Genomic DNA, 21,392 nt, shown 5'->3' with positions numbered 1-21,392 from the left:
TCACAGGAAGCAAACCTATCAATGGCAGTCTTAATCTACTGTCTCTGCACGAGCTCCTTTGCTCAGATGATACAGGGCAAATCTATTAGCTGCTACTAATAAGATATAAATAATGAAGGCCTACTTATATTTTGAAGGTGTAATAAGAAATAATGATCAAAAAGCAACAAAAAGTAGCTGTGGCTTTGTACCTCAAGCAAACCTCAAATGCTTGGAATGATAACAATCTCATCAAATTAGGATTTTGGTCATTATGACAGTGTAGGGCTGAAAAGTCATCTGTGTACTAACTGTAGGGGGAACAAAGGGGAAGATACAGTAAGGAAACCATCTTTAAGGACAGTAAAAGGAATGATATTATTATAGAGGAGCATGAATTGTTTTTAGTCTCATTTACTTTCACACAAGGTATCTGCAAAGTGGGCAGGAACAAGCCCTGTTTCGTGCTCTACTAAGTATGCCTTAATAAACAAAACAGATGGAGGTACAGTCCTGCCAGTAGCTCTTTTACAAATGTGTAAAGTGAGGAATAAAAGGGTTACATGGATAATCCAATAAATATTAGGAATAGGAAGGATAACCCTAAGCCTGAAAAAAGGCTAATAAAGTAGGCCCCAAATGAACATTAACCCTTGGCAGTGTAGAAAATAAACAATATTCACTATTGATATTGCTTAAATCATCAGATTCAATAGCACATGAATAATCTTAAACTGTATCTTATAATCTTAAAATAGCAGTTCTATAGGACTCATTGAAAATTATTTTACCATTATGAAAAAAATAAGAACTACTAGTAACTAGAACTCTATTCATATTCCTAACTAACGTACCAAAACACAGTAGCTCCCTCCCCTTCTTTCTGTAACACAGCTAAGGAACAGAGGGCTTAGCCTAAGCATCCAACTTGTTACAATATTTAAATGGTACTCTCAACAGCATGAGGAACAGAGAATGCTAAAGCACCATTTAAAGTAAGCCCTCCCTTGGGACTTCCCTGGTGGCACAGTGGGTAAGAATCCGCCTGCCAATGCAGGGGACACAAGTTCAATCCCTGGTCTGGGAGGATCCCACATGCTGCGGAGCAACTAAGCCCGTGTGCCACAACGACTGAGCCTGCTCTCTAGAGCCCGCGAGCCACCACTACTGAGACCAAGCGCCACCACTACTGAAGCCTGCGCACCCTAGGGTCCGTGCACCACAACTACTGAGCCCACGCACCGCAACTACTGAAGCCCATGCACTCTAGGGCCCGGGTGCTGCAACTACTGAGCCCGCACACATAGAGCCTGTGCTCCACAACAAGAGAAGCCACCGCAATGAGAAGCCTGCACACCGCAATGAAGAGTAGCCTCCACTCACCACAACTAGGGAAAACCCGCGCACAGCAACGAAGATCCAACGCAGCCAAAAAAAAAAGTAAGTCCTCCCTTGGTTTAACACAAGTAGGAAAATAACTTGTTTTCTATTTCTACCTATGTTATTCATTCACTGAAAGCTAAACAACATATAGGAGTTGATTCCACAGCCATGGAACTGAGAAAAGCCAGGTAGTGATACTGAAAAAAATAAATGAAACTATGATGAGTATTCTCAAGTATTAGCCACCACCAAATGCAACAGGGTTAGCCAGCAGAATTATTGCACTAATTATCTATAATATTGGTTGATTTCAATATCAGAACCTACAGAAAGCTAATTATATGACTGAATATTTTTTCCTGAGTAAGATTTGCACCTAACTCCCAAACTTTTCTTATCTAATATATGTAACACAAATAGCTGATTTCAAGATCTTAGAGTATAATTTTAAAATCATTACATACAGTTCATTTGACTCTAATCTCTTTAGAACATTAACCTTGGGATCTATACTATAGGATCATCTAACAGCCAAAAGTATATCTTTAAGGATTCCTTGGTTGCACCTATAACCAAACATTTGTATACTGTTATGCTGAGTTTTATCAGAATCTGTTCTTTATTGAACAGAATTATATCAAATTTCCAATGTTCAATCCTTCAGTGGACAAGGCAAAAATCTGTGCTGACTTTACTAATAAATGTGGAAAATCTTTATACAAATTTATCCAAGTATCTAAGAATAACTTTGCCCCAAAGTTAAGTCAAAATAGTTTCCTTCTGTAAGAAATAAGAATTCTCTGCTGATTCATTTTAACTAAAACAAATACATTCATTCTTTAATTTAACATGGTCATTCACAGTAACCCTTTTCATTTTACAAATGAAAACTTGGAGAATAGACAAGTTGGCTACAAATTTAAGGTGACTCAACTGGACCAAGTAAACTGCAATTCATAATTCTTATCTAAGTACAAATCCAGGAACCCTCACAGATAATCTAATTTTCAGAAAATAAATTCCTATGTTTAATATTTTGGATTTACCTACTCTAGGCAAGTTGCATATCTCTATTATCTTTCATATTTTTACTTTGTCAAAAATAATTTCTCATAATTGGAGTCCATGAATGGATTAAGGTGACATGATCCTGGTAGAAACGGCTGATTAGTGTGAACTTATCAGTAGCCCCCTTAAACCATCCATCACCTTGCGCTTCTGTTGGGCATGGCTCGTGCTATATTGGCCTGCGGCTCTGCGCGCTTCCTCTTCATGCTCTTGAATTTGCTGTTGTAAGAGAATGAGCTCACCAAGCAGACCCTGCCATGAGTTTACAACGAGGAGAAGAGGAAAATTGGGGAGGAGAACAATGTTAAACCAAAGGGCACAAGAAAGGAACAGATGTAAGTCAGAGAGGAATGGATAGCTTATAACAAAAATGGAAACTCAGTTATGTACCTTTAGAGCCACTATATAACTGGGTTCTGTACTACATTTCCATTTTTCTCCTCAGTAAAATTATGTCTCAGAAATATAAAACAGCATAGTTTAATAAGTGAAAAGGAAAATGCAATAAGTGACTGCTGAATAAAACGAGCCAGATATATAATATCAACATACAGTAAAACCGAGACTAACTGGAATGCTCAAGGAAGGTGGCACTACAGTTAACTAAATGTCCTAGTAACAGAAAAATTGAGAAAACAAATACTTCAACCCTTATTTTTGAATTGCCAATACGAACTAGTGTATGCTCCTGACTTGATACATATGGGGGAAAAAACAAAACTGATTTTTGAACAGTGTTGATTTCAAAGGTCTGAATCTTCTAATTCTCAACCATAAGTTTCCTAAGACTAACTGGAGAATACATAATAGCTTAATCACTTATTAAATTATTATTCTTAAGTTTTCCTTGACATCCGATGTCTTCAATTAAAGACCCCTCAAGGGACTTCCCTGGAGGTCCAGTGGTTAAGACTCCAAGCTCCCACTGCAGGGGGCGTGGGTTTGACCCCTGCTCTGGGAACTAAGATCCCACATGCCACGTGGCGTGGCCAAAAAGTAAATAAATAAAGATCCCTCAAAATGTAGTTTCGAGCATCAAGTTAATCAAGGTTTTACACTAATTCATAATTATACATGTCTAAGTACAGAATCTTATTTGATTAAAATCTAAGGGTTTTTTTTTGCAAATTAAAAAATAATGTTTGAGGTACTGTTTTAGCTTTATACAACATCAAATAAGTAGTGTGACTGAATTTTCACTATTTAGGAGCTGTTTTGACATTAAATAAAAATGGCCTCTGAGACTATAACCAAGGATATATCAATTACTAAAGCACAAGTTCAATAAAATAAAATAATTAAGATATGGAGATAATATAGTTACTATGAAAATAAAAATGAAACAAAACCCAGTTTGGACCTATGTACAAAATAATCATCATTTCTATGTTTAAAATTCATTCCATTTAATAATCATGAAATGTTCATCTGATGCAATGTATTCACTTGTGACATGAAACTAAAATACATGTCATTTTCTGTACAGTGTTTTTAATTGCTGTCTATTAGATAATCAACCTCAAGAAATGTAGGAGAAAAAACAACTAGCAATTGACAATGTCAGGAACCTTATATTTTCTCTATTAGAAACCCTAAAAGGCAAAGTTCCAATGAATGAGGTCACTCTTTAATTTGCACAAGAATAGTTTACGGGGGAGAACAATTTTTACCAAGTTATAAAAATAAAAAGAATTAGGAAAACTAACACTCATTAAAATAATCCAAATTAGGAGTTTCAAATAGCTTCACAGCTTTATAAAATAACTGCCAAAAATATTTTATTTTGTATAGTACAATTATAAAGTTTCTTAAAATGAAATATTGGTTGTTACATTCAAATTTTAATTAGTAGACTCACCTGGAGGCTTAATAACTTAGTTTATACAATCCAAAGATTTATATAAATAAAAAAGTTTATCAGAAAAGAAATAAATACAAATAGAAAAGCTGTATTACAGTAAAGCACTTTAAATTAAGGGAAATATTAGCAAACAATTAGGGGGATTTTTATTTTGTTTGATTCTTAGTTTTAATACATTAAGTTATACCAACATAATGAAACTGGTTGACTTACTATATAAATCAAAGGATGAAACTAGTTGATATTTCTTCATGAAAAGTAAGAGAACATCAAAGCGGCAAGTAACATAACTGAAATTTCAACATTTGTTTCCAAATTCAATAGTACAAAATATATTTATAAAAACCCGCAGTTATCTTTTAACATGTATCTTTTAAATAAATACTTTTATGGTCATTGATAAATCTATCAAAGAAATGCAATGCCAACTCACTACCCTCATCATTCCCATAATTTTTTAAGTCCTTTTTTTTCATTTTTTGTATCACTGCCTTTCATCAAGCAGAAAGAAAAGTAATCCAACTCATTTTTATTCATTTAGTCATTTATCATAATCACTTCTTCTACTCATCCAAGTGTTTAGATTTCTCAAAACAGTTCCCTTTTAAAGAAGGCTTTCCATGTTGGCTTACACATTAGTGTACCTGTGCTTTAATTAACATAATACCCAGTAGTATAAGTTATAAAATGCCAAAGCAGTGAGAAAATATTCCACATTTCTTAACTGTGCTGGTCTATCAGGCACAGGATTCTTGTTTATTCACAGCTTAAACACCCCTCCCTAATCCACTGTTTATATGCTCATACAAATTGTATGGTAAATATCTAATATCTACTACAAGAAAAACACCCTCTCTTTATAGTGACACCTCACTTTCCTTCCAAGTCTGTTACTGAAGCACTTTTACGTGAAGGCAGTTGAAATTAACTGTTACCTCCTAAAACAAGTAGGAAGAAAACAAGAATTAGACACAGAAAAAGCTATATACACTATACTAAAAAAGGTTACTTTTATCCAACTTTAGGCATCAAATCTCACCCTAAGCACAGCTGGATTAGCTTTTAAAGCTAAGGCTTGGGGCTTCCCTGGTGGCGCAGTGGTTGCGCGTCCGCCTGCCGATGCAGGGGAGCCGGGTTCGTGCCCCGGTCTGGGAAGACCCCACATGCCGCGCAGCGGCTGGGCCCGTGAGCCATGGCCGCTGAGCCTGCGCGTCCGGAGCCTGTGCTCCGCAACGGGAGAGGCCGCAGCAGGGGGAGGCCCGCATACCACACACACAAAAAAAAGCTAAGGCTTGTGGAATAAGGAAGGGAAAAATGTACGTGCAAGATGAGGCGTTTGTTCATGCCTCCTTACATAAACAGAACACTTTTACTCAATAAATGTTTTCCCAAGTTCAGACATTCTTCTCTCAAGAAATAGCACATAATTGTTTTTTAAATGATATATATTACATTAAAAATGTACTAACTGTGGTCTTTAACAATAGTTATTGTAAACAACCACAGATGACTACTCTCTAAACATCTCCTGGTTACTGTCAATTTGACACTGCAGCTCTCATAGTCCCATATTTTCATGTACAGTGTTCTCAGGTTTTTAAAAAAGTATAATGTCAGACCAAGAAAATCAGTGATAACTCCAGAAACCAAAATATCAACTGAAAATGCTGCAAATACCTCTAGAAGTTGATAAGCTTGTTAGAAAATATTTTTTAAAATCTTGAAATTACGACTCATTCTTATGTGAATACATTTAAAATGCTATATTTTTGGGAATTCCCTGGCAGTCCAGTGGTTGGCACTTGGCGCTCTCACTGCTGGGGCCCTGGGTTCGATCCTTGGTTGGGGAACTAAGATCCCGCAACCCGGGAGGCATGGCCAAAAAAATAAAATAAAATATTGGGCTGGCCAAAAAGTTTGTTTGGGTTTTTCTGTAAGATATGGAAAAACCCGAACGAACTTTCTGGCCAACCCAATACTATATTTTTAACAGTATTCTAAAGGGCCCATACCTTGTTTGTTTTTATACCTAGCACACAGAATAAGGCCTGACACTTTAGATGTGTTATGGCCAGCACCTAGGTTAGGGCTTGGCCCATGTCTGTTGCTTGAATGAATTAAATGATAACCTACTTTTACCTAAAAATGCACACAGTTTACAGCATAAAATCCAAATTGGGTTTCCTAAAAATTGCCTATTCTGTAAATAAGCTACACATCAACGCTACAGTCCATTTTCCCACTTATCACAATCCCCAGAACAGATTCAACAGGAATTAAGAAAAGGGGAGGAAATTAATCAAATAATGTTAATATGCTAACTCATGGAATAATTCTGTTAGATGGTAATAATCATCATTGCTATTATCATATTAATATTCATTTAGTTCTATCATGTGCCAAGATCTTGTGCTAAAGGGCTTTACAAAATGCTCACAATAACCCTTATCAGGTAGGGTTCCCCCTACTACTGAAGAGGAAGCCAGAAACTCAGAGAAGCTAAGGAACTTATCCAAGGTCACACAGTTCAGAAAACAGGAAGGACAGAGTCTGAATACAGGCAGTGTGACGCCAAAGTCTACACCTGATACCTGTTAGCTCTACAGTCTCACTATTTTCAAAGTGCCTTTGACCCTTCACGTTCAATTTACATTTAAATAAGGAAAATGGTAAAACTACAATATTTCGGAGGGCAAATGTAAATTACTCTTTGGAGAAGGAGTTGACAAAGTACAGTGGGCTACATGAGTAGTCCTAGAGAACACAGGGCTTGCAAACCTAAAATATTTACCATCTGGCCTCTAAGGAAAAGCTTGCCAACCGCTGCTTTATTAGTTTTAAAAGTAACTTGGGTCCAGAAAAGAACTTCATGAAAGTGAAGACTTCTTTCCCCTTCCATTTAAAAAATATTCCTAGGCACTAAACTACTTTTCAAAGTTTGAATAATTCTGCTATTTCATTAGCTAAAAAGATCTATTTTCCTATTTTCCTCCCTCCCAGTAATATATAATTCAGCTCAAGATATTTACAGCCAACTAAAATATGTTTATTATTGGATATCAGAAAGAAGTATGTCTTCCTACTTGAATTATTCAATTTGCTCCAACTGAGAAATATCATATCCTATTTTACTATTTGGACAATTTCTACAAATAATAATTTTAAGAGATGAACAAATCAGTCTATTACCAATAGTTTTTATCGATAATACAATTTCTACCAAATCCCCTTTGTTCTAAATTATTACCTAAAAACAGTGTTATGTACACAGTATATATTTAATGTTTTTTAAATGACATAAAAATGCAATATGCTTATTATTAAGGAATAAAACAAGTATCTAACCAAGTATAGTTGCCAATTGTTAGCTGCTCAGGAAACCTAAATTCCCTGAATCTGCGGCTACTTGATGGTACTGGTTGTGAGAATTTCATTTTGCCACAGTTTACATTATTTGTTGCATGAGGAACCCCAGAAATGTAAGTCCTACTTAAGCAACACTGCTTTGTTACAACTCAGAATTCCGAGTATAAGTGCTACCTTCACATTCTTGCTCTCCTCAATAGTTGTCAAATATTGAAGGCCAGGAGAAATTCAAATAATCAGCAAAAAGACACATTACATAAAATCTTTGGGCCCACTCTTGTTAGCATTAATCAAATTTGCTTACTTTAAATCAGACTTTTACTGAGTTAAATCAACTGACGAATTGTGTTAAGAATTCAGCATTATCCTAGGTGCTCTGAGAACAGAGATTTTGTGATAGAAATAGCCTATTAAACAATAAGAATGAAAGCCAAAGTAAATAGTGTTTCATCCGTGAAATGTTTTAAATTGTTAAGAGAATAATTATTGGGACTAAAATGGTTATGGAAGGCTTCACAAAGCTGACAATTGAATTGGGCTTTCAGGATGAGTGGAAATTAGGCAGAGAAAAGGGAAGAGAGATATTTCATAGGGTAGGTATAAAATAAGTAAAGCCACAGGAATAAGAATTACAGTAACGTGGAAAGGAAGAGCATTACTATTTAATGATTATTTTTAAAAGAGTAACAATACTTTTTATGAATTGGACTTCAAATATTTTCTATAAATTATAAATGGGCTTGTAACCTTCAGAATGACCATAGTCCTTACTTCTATGAGATGTTTATGAGCCATCAGAAACATGACAGAACAAAAGCACAGATAATGTCTCACTTAGCAAATTAATTTTCACTAGAACACAACATTACTGAATCTAAAAAAAGGAGATACACTAAGTGGTCCTGTCACCTATATATACTATGACCAATATACAGAAATCTACTGACTTACAAACCAGGTGAGTCCATTAATTCACTAAAAAAGGCTTGCCACTCCAATTCCGAATTTGTCTTCAGGTAGTTCTAAAGGTCTCCAGGTCTCAAGAATATTATTCAGGTCACACTAAGGGCTCTTTCTAATATTTTTCTATAGTGAACACAAGTTTAAAAATTTTTGATTAACTAAAAGCATTTACTAAAATGTGGTTTCAGTATTTTTCCATTTTTTATTTATCAAAAATACGTAGAAGAACTTTTGATAAACATTACTGTCCACAAACTGAACGGATATAAATCCAGGCAAAATCAAAGAAACTTGAGGTTTAGTTAGCCTGTGTAGCATTATGTGGGAATACATGCTTTTTGACTTTTTGAAGACCTCAATCACAACTTTCCAGAACACCTAAAAGTCTAGTGACCCCAGACTGGGAACCACAGGTAATCTGTCTATTGTGTGGTTCATTCTGCCTGACTCAAGTCAATCTGGCATCTGTGTTCCTGCAACTCCCTGTCACTTTCACTTCAGTTGACTTAGAAAGGTTCCTAATTGTCCCTCTACTTGCCAGCACTTTTCCAGATGTGTTCTCTTATTAGAAAGAACAAGTTTTTCTTTTTACTTCTAGTCGAAATGTTTTAAATTTATTACTACATTAAAAAAATCTCATTCACATTTACTTTTACATTTCTAATAGAAGTCTAGCCAGAAACTTTGGTATAAACCCAACAATCATTAAACTAAGGCATGAACACCATTTTAAATCTTGGGGCTCTCAGACACCAGACTGAACCAATCAAAAAGGTATCACCTGAACTCTGGATGCCATCCTACCACCTCTGATTATTGCCCAAATTTTCAAATTTGATGCTTTAGAATGATTTCAAAAAGGCTTCTGCTAAGGTCTCCCTTTCCATGCTTACATTCAACCATCAATTTACAGACAAGTCTCTTACAATTAGTTTATCTGCATCTTGTCGGAGTAGTTCATTATTTTCAAATATCACAGGTAACAGTGAAGCCTTGAAAACATAATGCTGCATATTAATAAAATTTAAAACCACTAGTTGAGGTTGAAAATACTTTTTCTGTATAGTAAACATTTATACTAGCATTTAATACTATCTGATTTAACCTATAATGAAAACGGCTTAATTTATAACAAATAGTTGGAAATAATTGGTGCGTTTTTAATGGGCAAGATAATCACCATAAATTATGGAAAAGTTAAAAAGAAACAGTCTACAACAGCACTTATCTTCAAGCAAAGTAAATTATAAAATAAAGCAATAAATTTGCTCTCATGTCTACTGTATAAAATAAAATCTGTAAATATAAATTCCCAGAGATCAGTTCTCTTGTTTCTTCTATACTGCAGAGCTCTTGATCATTTATCAGTTACTACTCATTTATCACCTTAGCAGGATTTTAAGGGAATTATCTGTCAGGCCCTAAACAGGATTCTCATTTACCAAAACAATCCTAGGCCATATCAGAAAAGAACAGAGATGCAAGCCTCCCCTAACTGATCTAGGCAACAAGAAATCCTGTCGCTCAAAAACCATACTACCATACTTGTAACAGGGGTTTCTTCTCCCCAGTTAGATTAGCTTTTCTCTGCACATTAAGTCTATCTGCATTAAGGGCCAAGGCCTTGGCTCAAAATAAGCTGTGCATCATAGGCTAATTTCTATTCAAATTTTTCTTCCCAGTAGCATGTATAGTCAAGGGTATCCCTTGGTTAAAATAATGCCAGTGGAAAAGGTATCAAAAATGATCAAGTTAAAAGGCAAACACACACACGTATACACACACATTTTGAGAAATGTTCTCTCCAAAAGATCAAGTTAAAAGACAAAAGAAAAAAAATCTTTTGAAATATAATTAAAACTTGGAATATCATGTAAAAAGCTCAAAGTTGAAGGACAGGAAACAAGATGGAAGTCTACACATAGGAATTACTTTCTTCCTGCTTCCCCAAAAAACATAAAATTATTTACCTCAATGATTTAAAACCATAATAACCTTCATCATTTAATTTTTAAATGTTCATACTGAGTTTTTAAATGTTCATGGAGTATTTTTTCCAGATATTTATTTATCTAGGTTATTATTATTAAAAAAAAAAAACAACTTCCAAGGAATCAGTTATCTTCCCAATTTCAAAAGATGAAAAAAATGAAGAGTAAGACAATATCAGGTTAACATATGAATATAAATACACAACAATGCATATTATTCTACATCAGCAATTCTCCTAAAAGTTTCATATGGGTTTTAATGCATGAATTGAAATTAACATATCCTAAATAACTCCATACATAATTTTGTTGACTATCAATGTAACAGAAGTCCTTTAGTAACAAACTTGCTATTCCCTTAATATTTCCCCTAACTGTATATCACGAAACATTAGTCCCTAGAAGGTATTTCATGGAAGAAGGGTTTTGTTGCTAAATAAATCTGGAAAACCCTGCACACTTTGACTTCTCTTAGAGATTCACAATGCACATGCATATATTAAGGTCTGAGAAATCCTAGGGAAAAGAAAAGAAGCCTGCTTGTTTTATTTATACCAGCTTTCCCCCACACATACTTAACAACAAAACCCTTTGTTGGGGACAACCCTGGAAACTAATATTTCACAGACATATTTGAGGGAAACTGGCTTCTCCAATTATATTTCCAGAACTGTTGAATAATACCTTGCATTTGCATAATAATAATAATACCTCCGCTGGATGCTTTTATGTTTGTTTCTCAGACGTTACCATTTTCAGATCTTCCAGGGTAGGTAAAAACTTGAAAAAATCTTTCAAGACTATCTATGTGAAGAATGCTCCTTTATACGTACCTTTCTATAACGCTTGTCACTTTCAGACCCTGGATCTGTCGCTCTAAATGCCGTTTCTCCAGGTGAACCTTAAAGGTAAATATGCAGTCCTTTAAATTCTCCAGTGAAGTCAATAGCCTAAACTAAATTCCAAATTATATTTAGTCGGTTGAAAGATAAAAGGATTTTTAGAGCAAAAATCACTTTTTGGAAAGCTATTCTTATTTTAAGGAAGACAGTGGTAACCTAAGAAAAAAAATTTCAAAACCGTTATAGGACATGTTTAACTGATTTTTTAAAATATCACTGAAAATTACAATAAAAAATAAGGCAATCTTTGATAAGGATTATTTTACATGAGAGTACTTACAGTTCAGCCATACACTACTGACATTACAGACCATATACAGTAAAAAAATTAAATTAAAAATGTCAACTATGACAGGACAGATGAGACAAACTAAAATGACTTTCATTTCAATTATCAGAAACAATCAGATCAGGTTCAAGAAAATATTTTGGTTAACCAAACTTTCTTTTTAATAGCTTTAATCTTATAATATAGACACATATTTAGGAATTTCAGTTTTACCACAAAAAAATGATTTTATTATTTCCACCTAAAGGATAATGAATTTGCCCAATATAATTCTGACATTTTAAAATTCAGCATAAGCAATATTATAAATTTGGTCTGCAATTTTATTTGCAGCTAGTTTATTAGATGCATTTAAAAGGCATGTTAAGATCAGCAAAAATATCTGTTTACACACCTAACAAGAGAAGTAGGTCAGAAGCTTCTATGACTTCACTAACCAATTTGTGACCTGTGAAAAATCAGCAAAGGGGGAAATAGAAATGTAAAATTTAACAATGAGCAAACAAAGATGTCTGAGACCTCAGATTTATATCATGATAGGGCAGAATTGGGCAAATACACCAGGACTAACCTTAGTAACTTCTACTCATTATGGTCCATTATAATTAAATTTGTTTTAAAATCACCAAATCGGCTCTAACCAATTATGAACAGCAAACACATAGGAAGTATCATCTACTTGTCAAGAACAAGTGATTTATTTTTCCCTCACTGACTAAAGCCAAGCATGTTTAAGTTCTTGCAAATTTTCATTTTGTTGGGCCAAACAAAAATTAAAACCACAGGGACTTCCCTGGTGGTCCAGTGGTTACAATTCTGTGCTTCCACTGCAGGGGGCACAGGTTCAAAACCTGGTCAGGGAACTAAGATCCCATGTGCCACATGGCACGGCCAAAAAATAAAAATAAATTTAAAAAATAGTAAAACCACAGAGCAACAAAACTTCATGTTTATCCTTTTATCAAAAACCTGGCTTTTATTTGTACTAAATATTTTCATTTAAAAGATAGAAATAGGGACTTCCTTGGTGGTGCAGTGGCTGAGAATCCGCCTACCAATGCAGGGGACACAGGTTCAAGCCCTGATCCGGGAAGATCTCACATGCCGCGGAGCAACTAAGCCCGTGAGCCACAACTACTGAGCCTACGCTCTAGAGCCCGCAAGCCACAACTACTGAGCCCACGTGCCACAACTACTGAAGCCCGCGTGCCTAGAGCCCGTGCTTTGCAACAAAAGAAGCCACTGCAATGAAAAGCTCGCCTGCCGCAAGGAGAGCAGCCCCCACTCGCCGCAACTAGAGAAAGCCCGCGCGCAGCAATGAAGACCCAACACAGCCAAAAATAAACAAACAAAATAAATAAATTTATTTTAAAAAAATGTTAACTTAAAATAAATAAATGAATAAAAGATGGAAATAAACAAATGAATACATTTTAAGTATTTTTCCTCTGTGTTTCCGGACATTTTAAACGAGATCAAACACACATCCTTCCCTACCTGTGGTGAAAAAGTCCTTTAATAAGCTGAGGCTTTCAACAATCTTGTCAAAGTCGGGTGCCAATTTTGCAAGGTCCTCTGAATCAGGAAGGGCTTTTCTAATTTTCTCTGGAGAAGAGAAAAGAAATAGTCTCAAAATAAGAATCTGACTGTTGAAACATTCATACAATTTAAATAATCATATATAAACTTAAATATTTTTTTCCATTTTTCTCCCTATTCCAACTACAACTGCTACATATATCGGAAACAATGTGTTATTCTGATAATCTTCTACAAGCCATGAAAATTTTTAAAAAAGACTCACCAAACATACGGTTTAGAGGGTTATCTGTGATTTATAAGTTAAATGCCTTGAGATAGAAACACTGTATAAATGTTAACACTGGACTAGAATCAGAAGTATTCTTGGGGAGGAAGTCACAGCAGAACGGCAATGAATCAAAGAAAAAAGAAAAAATATCTTTTGTAGCACCTGACCTGAATTCAAAAAAAAGTGATGAAATCCCAGTTCAAGTTTAAGAACAGAATTCCATTACTTTTCTCTCTCCTTTTGTATTCCCTAGGAAGACTTGTACTTGTTACCACTTCAAAAACACTGTCTCTGAACCCAAGACAAGCCATTACTTTATTATTGCTAGCTTTATTTATAAAGTGATCAAGTATTTATTTTTGTTTACAAATACTCAACAATTACGTCAAAGTTTGGTACAACTTTACAGTGTCTTCTGAATTAGGAAGGGCTTTTCTAATTTTCTCTGGGGAAGATAAAACACAAAGTTTCTCAAAATAAGAATATGTATTAGGTCTTATTCTAAGTGCTATAAAAGCATTAACTTGTTTAATCTTCATGTCAATGCTACAAAACAGTTCTCATCAACCATATTTTACAGATGAGGAATGGGGCACAGAGGCTAAGTAACAGGACCTGCACATACAGCAAAGTGGGGGTTTAAGCCTAGACAGTCTAGCTTCAGAACCCAGGCTTGCAGTCACTACAGCGTGGGACTAGTGAATGCATAACGTTAAAAGCTCTTCTCATAAACGTTAGAAAAATAATTTGAAGGAGTGCTTTTCCTGTAAATATCTTTGTCAATGCAACAATTTTATCTTTAAGACAGTGCTGTGAATAGTGCATGCAGAGATTAAATCCACCCCCATATACACCTAAGCTAAAGTCTAAAAAATGTCTACACAAAGTCATAAAAAAGAGGAAAATAATTTCATCAGAAAAAAATCTTTTTCTAAAGATCACCATGAGTTACTGGCAATTGTAACTATCAAATATACTTTTTTTTCTCATCTATCTATTATTTGAAAAAGGGAACAACGAAAGACTAACAGGAGAAATTACTCTGGACACTAGCAGGCTTTTAAGGAACCTGGTTACAAAAAGAGGTAACCAAGGTACTCAATCAAAGGGAGCTAGTTAGGTGAAGCACAGTGCATCTGTTCTGGGTAACATCATACAACATTGAAAATGATATTCAAGAAGGCTGCTCGGCAGAGTAGAAAATGCTGACAAATGTGTTAGGCAGCAAAAGACAAGATAGCAAAGTGTATGTTCACTATGACTATATAATTCTTAAAAAGGAAAGTAAAATATTAACCACATACAGAAAATAGGTACAATTAAAAGAAACTGATCCCTAAGGATAGTGGCAGCTGTGTTAAACTGATGAACTAGTGGATAATTTTTTTAATCAATTTTTTTTCTGCTATTCTATTAGTTTATCATTAAAATAAAACTGCTACAACCGGCCAGCATCAAAAAATCTACAAACATGGTGGTGTGATGAATTGGGAGATTGGGATTGACATATATACACTAATGCGTATAAAATGGATAACTAATAAGAACCTGCTGTATAAAAAAAAAAAATCTACAAACAATAAATGCTGGAAAGGGTGTGGAGAAAAGGGAACCCTCTTGCACTGTTGGTGGGAACGTTCCTTAAAAAACTAAAAATAGAATTACCATATGACCCAGCAATCCCACTACTGGGCATATACCCAGAGAAAACCATAATTCAAACAGACACATGCACCCCAATGTTCATTGCAGCCCTATTTACAAAAGCCAGGACATGGAAGCAACCTAAGTGTCCATCGACAGATGAACGGATAAAGAAGATGTGGCACATATATACAATGGAATATTACTCAGCCATAAAAAGAAACAAAACTAGTTATTTGTAGTGAGGTGGATGGACCTAGAGTCTGTCATACACGGTGAAGTAAGTCAGAAAGAGAAAAACAAATACTGTATGCTAACACATATATATGGAATCTAAAAAAAAAAAAAGGTTCTGAAGAACCTAGGGGCAGGACAGGAATAAAGACACAGACATAGAGGATGGACTTGTGGACACGGGGAGGGGGAAGGGTAAGCTGGGACGAAGTGAGAGAGTGGTATGGACATATATATACACTACCAAATGTAAAACAGATAGCTAGTGGGAAGCAGCTGCATAGCACAGGGAGATAAGCTCGGTGCTTTGTGACCACCTAGAGGGGTGGGATAGGGAGGGTGGGAGGGAGACTCAAGAGAGAGGAGATATGGGGATATATGTATACGTACAGCGGATTTACTTTGTTATACAGCAGAAACTAACAGACCATTGTAAAGCAATTATACTCCAATAAAGATGCCAAAAAAAAAAAACTGCTACAACCTTAAACTTAGAGATAAGGAGCTATCTCAATACAACTATTTCTCTTTCCTAAAGATACAACCAAGAAAAGTATTTTAATGTTGATACAAACCCAAATCGATATACTCATCAATCTCCCATACAATGTCAGGCACAATCCATTTATAGTCACTAAGGTCAGGGATCATGTCTTTCCACTGATCAAAAGTCTAAAAGATAAGAAAGTATGCCAATCAAATGATCTGAATGCCATATAAAATATTAAAAAAACTATTTAAATTTATTTTGTTAAAACATGCTAAGCTACTAAAAGCAATGTATTATGTTCAAAATTTTTAGAAACAAAGTGGCCTCTGCTCTTCTAAAAATAAATTAGCAGACAAGCATATAAAACATGTAAATGTTCCTTTACTAAATACAGAAAATGAAAAATTCAAAATGTACTCCTATTTCAAATGAGTTTCATGATTTGGCTTTAAACAACACTGAGGAATACAAGGAAGACAGACCAGGGATCAGGATATACTGCCTTTGGTCCCAGAGCTGCCACAAAGTAGTTGCATGAGCATGCCACTTACTTCCCTGCCTGTGCTACTAAATGGCAAAGCTGAAAATCAAACCTAAGTGTTCTTACTCCCAGAACAGTGCTTCTTCCATTAGGCCATTTTCATCTCTTATAATAACTAAGATTCAGAGAGCATTTTCCTATTAGCACCATTAAAACCATTAGCACATAATAGAGACACACAATAAATGTTTAAACATCTAATTACATTCTACTGCACTAAAGAAAAATGACATATGCTAAGAAACCTTAAAACAATCATGCTGGAATAACTGGAAAAACAGTAGGAAAGTTAAACTCACCTTTTTGGCTGTATAGCCACCCCCAACAGCAGATCCGAGTATGAGATACCGAAGTTTTAAGAGTCTTGCAGCTAATCTCGCTGGCCAAAAATTTCTGTGGGGCTGGTAGCCATATTTAATTGGAGAGAGTTTCAGTTTACGTAAAGGAAGGTTAGTTAGAGAGGAGAACTGCTGAAATGAGGTCCTGAAGTGGGGTCTTTGAAGCTTTAAGATAGGATGATGCGAATGATAAATACTTCGTGAAACCAGATGCAGTTTTTGTAGTGGTAAGCTTCCTCTTGTTCCAGAGCTGTATTTCACTAAGGACTGGCAGACCTCACTGAAAGAAAAATAGGTGTGGAAGAAAGATCAGATGGGGAAACAATGCAAAGGAAACGATAGAAAAGAGCAATATGCATAAGGGAAAACACACAGGCACACATGACCAATCACACTGTGTCTTACGATAGCCCACAGTTACTAACCATTTACCGTGTGCCAGGCACTGCTGCAGCAGGAGCTAACTCATTTGATCCTGCTGATAATCCTATGATAAAAGTACTAGTATCGTCCCCATTTTACCAACGAGGAAAAGGCAGACAGACATAAGTAAGTTGCTGAAGTCCCCACTGACATAAGGAGTAAAGGAGCGATTCAAACCTAGGCAGCGGGACTCCAGAGCCTGTCCCCTAATTTACTATGTGTGGGCTATGATCCTGGTCCAAGAAATCAAAACTGAAAACAAAAAAAGGTAGAGACTTATTTTATTAACTACTGACAGCTATTTGCTGTCAGTAAAGTTGAAAACAAAATATCTTTGTATAGTGACATATCCGAACTAAACTCATGGTAATCATTTTGAAATGGTATAGAAATACCAAATGACCATGTTGTATAATAGGAACTAACACAGTGTTGTAGGTCAATTATACTTCAAAAACAAACAAATAAACAAACACACATAGAAAAGAAATCAGATTTGTGGTTACCAGAGGAAGGGGGTGGCAGAAGGGGGAATTGAATGAAGGCAGTCAAAAGGTACAAATTTAGAGTTCTAAGATAAATAAATACTAAGACTGTAATGTACAACATGATAAATACAATTAACAGGCTGTATGTTATATATGAAAGTTGTTAAGACAGTAAATCCTGAGACTTCTCATCACAAAAAATATTTTTTTCTATTTCTTTAATTTTATATCTATATGAGATGACAGCTGTTCACTAAACTTACTATGGTCATCATTTCTTGATGTATATAAGTCAAATCACTATGCTGTACACCTTAAATCTACACAGTGCTGTACGTCAATTATACCTCAATAAAACTGGAAAAAAAGATGTGCTTAATAGCAAAAAATGTTACCACTTAAATATCTAATATTAAGAACATAAATTTATAAACTACGGTACATAAACAAAAGAGAATACTGAGAATACTGTGTATAGCCATTAAAGTGATAAATATGAAGACCATGTAGATATATGAAAAGATTTCATGTAATGTTAGGCTAAAATGGTGGTATGAAAATAAATGTGAATTATGGATGCACCTATACGAAAAAAGGCGTGTAAACTTTTACTTTTAAGCACAAAAGTTCCAGTAGCTTATAACATCTATTCTTTGCCGTCTCATCTATGTTTCACAGCCCTGAGATGGTCCAGGAATGGAAATTAAGGAAAAATTATTAACACCTCATGTACCTGGCTCCCCAGAAACAGAAAGAAAGGGGGGGAACACCCCAAAAAGAAAAGAATCTAAATGCACATGTTACTATCTGAGCTCTTCCCTCCTGTCCTTCCTGGCAGAGAATGAAAGTCTCCTACCAACAAACACACGCCTGATTATCTTATTCAACACACAGTCATAGTGCTTACTATGGGCCAGGCCCCATACTAAAAAACAAATTTTTAATTCATTTAATTACACGGGAGTAGAAATATCTTAAGGAAAAGGAATCAAGGAACATTGAAATAATGTTGTGAAGAAGGACAGTGAGGGGAAAGGGGTACCTAACTGCCAGGCATTATGTCAGATGTTTACACATATGCTACTGTTAACTCTCAGAAAAACCCAGTAAGGTAAGTATCCTTATTTTACCAACTTGCTTTTTTTAAACTGTGTCTTGCCTAAGGTAGAATGACTAGTGAATGGTGGAAAAGGAATTTGAATATATACTTCTATTTTAGGCCAAACTAAAAATCAAATGTGATGCAAAACAAGGCTCCCCGACCCCAACCCCAGAAATCAGCTATTCACACTCATCCATCATCTCCTTTTAATCTATGTACTGTTTCCTAGCATGTTATTATTTTTTCAACAATTTTATGCAAATATTTATTGCACCTAAATAAATGTTGGCCATTGGTCTTCTGATATGTCTATGAGCATATTTCCATATATGTCAAAGAATGTTTATTTATTAAAGAGTAAGAATTTAAATGTACCTTCATAACATGCATAGGAACTACATCAAAAGACAAACTCCAGAACTTGGGGCATCTGACCTTCCGCATTTCTACTTCTGCAGGCAGCTAAACTGTGCTATCAACATAAGACATTTTAAGCCATGACTACAGAGTCAATAGTAACTTTAGAAACAATTTAGCCGACAGCATCCAATTGAATAAACAATTATCAGTTGATAATTAGTTGGTTGGAAACTCAATTTTTAAAGTTTTTCCTACATATCTTAATTGCTCCAACAAAGTACGCTATTTTCTGCAAAGTCTTTTCTTATTTAAAGAAAATTAGATATATTTCCCCAGTAAATACTGAGGAGTAGAAATAAAAAGGTTGTAAATAACTTAGTTCAGTACCAAGGGCTGTGGATTTACTCTGAAATTAAAATTCCACGACATTAGAAGGAACTTATTCAATTATTCTAATTGACTGAAACTTCAACTATTGTATGCCATTCAGTTCTAAATTTAGACTCAAATTAACCTTCATAAAACAAATGGATCCCATCACTTATAAACACTATAAATTACACCACTTAAAACATTCCGAAAAAAATTCAAGACAGGTGTTTAGAGACTGAGTTATTAATTCAGTAAAACCAAGTTTTTCCAACCTTGCTTGATGTATGTTACTTCTCATCAAATGCCTGCAACAATGAGTTAAACCTGAAGATATCTAAGGATACTAGAACACAGCTACGAGTAAAGATTAAAGTCAAATTTAATTTCATTAAAATGCACATAGTAACCCATAGAAATGTAAATACTTCTATGATTTTCGGTTTAGGATTAACACAGACCAGGGCAACAATAACACAGTGATTAGAAAGGTGGTGCTACATTCACCACCTCACATCCAAAAAGCAAGTCTCCCTTCCTAAACACTGAAAAAAGCTGCTATTAAGAGAATATCTCTAATCACCATCTCTGACACTACATGTATGCCTCACCGCTCCAGATGTGAATCCAAATCATGTTCACTCAGCGTACTAAGGAAAGAGGCAGAGTCCCCTTCACCCCGAGAGAAGAGCTCAGGTAGCTGCAAAAGCAATGTAAGCTGGCGTGGAGGCAGAAGCAAAAGACAGTGAGAATTAAGAGACGCGGCAAGGGTGACACATGGTTAGAGTCATACAGCCCGGACAGAAACAAGAAGCCACCAGAGACAGAGATAACAGCGAGGATAGAAGGGTGAAAGGGGCAGGTACAAAAGGACAATAGAAAAGGCCAAGACTGAAAAGCGCCCAGAATCTTCCGAAGGGCATAGGAACACGGACAGGGGCCAGTACAGGGGCCAGCACCTAAGTAAGCCTAGTCAGGGCTCCTGTCACTCCGGGTCCTCAAAAATATCCCGGAATCCTCCAACTGCTCTCTGCTTGGCCTGAGAGTTACCTGCACATTCTGGATGTCGTGATGGGACAAGCTCGTTTTCTGGAGGCCCCGGAAATAACGGGGCCAGGTTGGAGCCCGCACTTACCAGGCCACGGCAGCCCGGCGTAGTCGCCACATCCCGCCGGCGAGGAGGTCACACAGGCGCCGAGGCGGCCAGGGGGAAGCCTCGGTGTCAGCCCCAGTCCGGCTCCTACTCCAGGAATGACCCAAGAAGAGGCCCTCGGCAACAAGGGCACAGAGCAGCCACTGCGGACCTCCCAATAGCGAATGGACTTCCGTGAGAGCCTGCTCGGCACCCGTACTCGGTCCGTCGGGCAAACCTCCACCCCACCCCTCTTCCTAGGAGGGCAGCACAAACGGTCCGGCGGAGGACTCACGCATGCGCTCAAAGCCTCTGTAGGAACCACAGTATTTTCCCCTCCCCTCCCCTCTCCCCACCCCGCCCCGACCCGCCCCTCCCCTCTCCCCACCCCGCCCCGACCCGCCCCTCCCTTTTTGTTTCCAGAGTGGAATGGTGAATTCGTGCCTCTGGTTAAAGACTTGTGGAGGGGAGGGGTCGAGGTGTGGGGCAGGGGCTGAAGGGCGAGAAATACGGAGTGATAAATTCTTACTGGGTGGCTACCATTTAGAAAATTTGGTATTGCAGGAGCATAGAGGAGCCTAGGGAATACAAAATGAATACAGTACAGGGATAGAGTAATAGAATAATGAAAACCCACGGCTGCCCCTTTGCCCTGCTCC

At 36.3% G+C, this 21,392-nt stretch overlaps 1 protein-coding gene across 5 annotated transcripts in view; it reads right to left on the bottom strand.

Moving 5' to 3' along the window:
* Positions 1–20,958, bottom strand: part of OPA1 (OPA1 mitochondrial dynamin like GTPase) — an 81,716-nt gene extending 60,758 nt beyond the window's left edge. Inside the window, exons 1-7 of one of the 5 annotated variants that reach the window (XM_028492395.2) lie at positions 20,737–20,958; positions 16,821–17,139; positions 16,066–16,162; positions 13,300–13,407; positions 12,197–12,250; positions 11,445–11,512; positions 2,572–2,682 (exon numbers count right to left, since the gene is read on the bottom strand). In XM_028492395.2, the coding sequence (XP_028348196.1) occupies positions 2,572–2,682; positions 11,445–11,512; positions 12,197–12,250; positions 13,300–13,407; positions 16,066–16,162; positions 16,821–17,139; positions 20,737–20,768 (789 nt within the window). In that variant the 5' untranslated portion in view covers positions 20,769–20,958. The other 4 variants (XM_028492402.2, XM_028492419.2, XM_028492410.2 and 1 more) reach the window with 4 other exon arrangements.
* Positions 20,959–21,392: the final 434 nt, after the last annotated feature.

The sequence above is a fragment of the Physeter macrocephalus genome, chromosome 1 (assembly GCF_002837175.3).
Source record: "Physeter macrocephalus isolate SW-GA chromosome 1, ASM283717v5, whole genome shotgun sequence".
Taxonomy (NCBI): Eukaryota; Metazoa; Chordata; class Mammalia; order Artiodactyla; family Physeteridae; genus Physeter; species Physeter macrocephalus.
The sequence above is the reverse complement of the archived record's forward strand: the minus strand, read 5'-3'. Positions and strand labels throughout refer to the sequence as shown.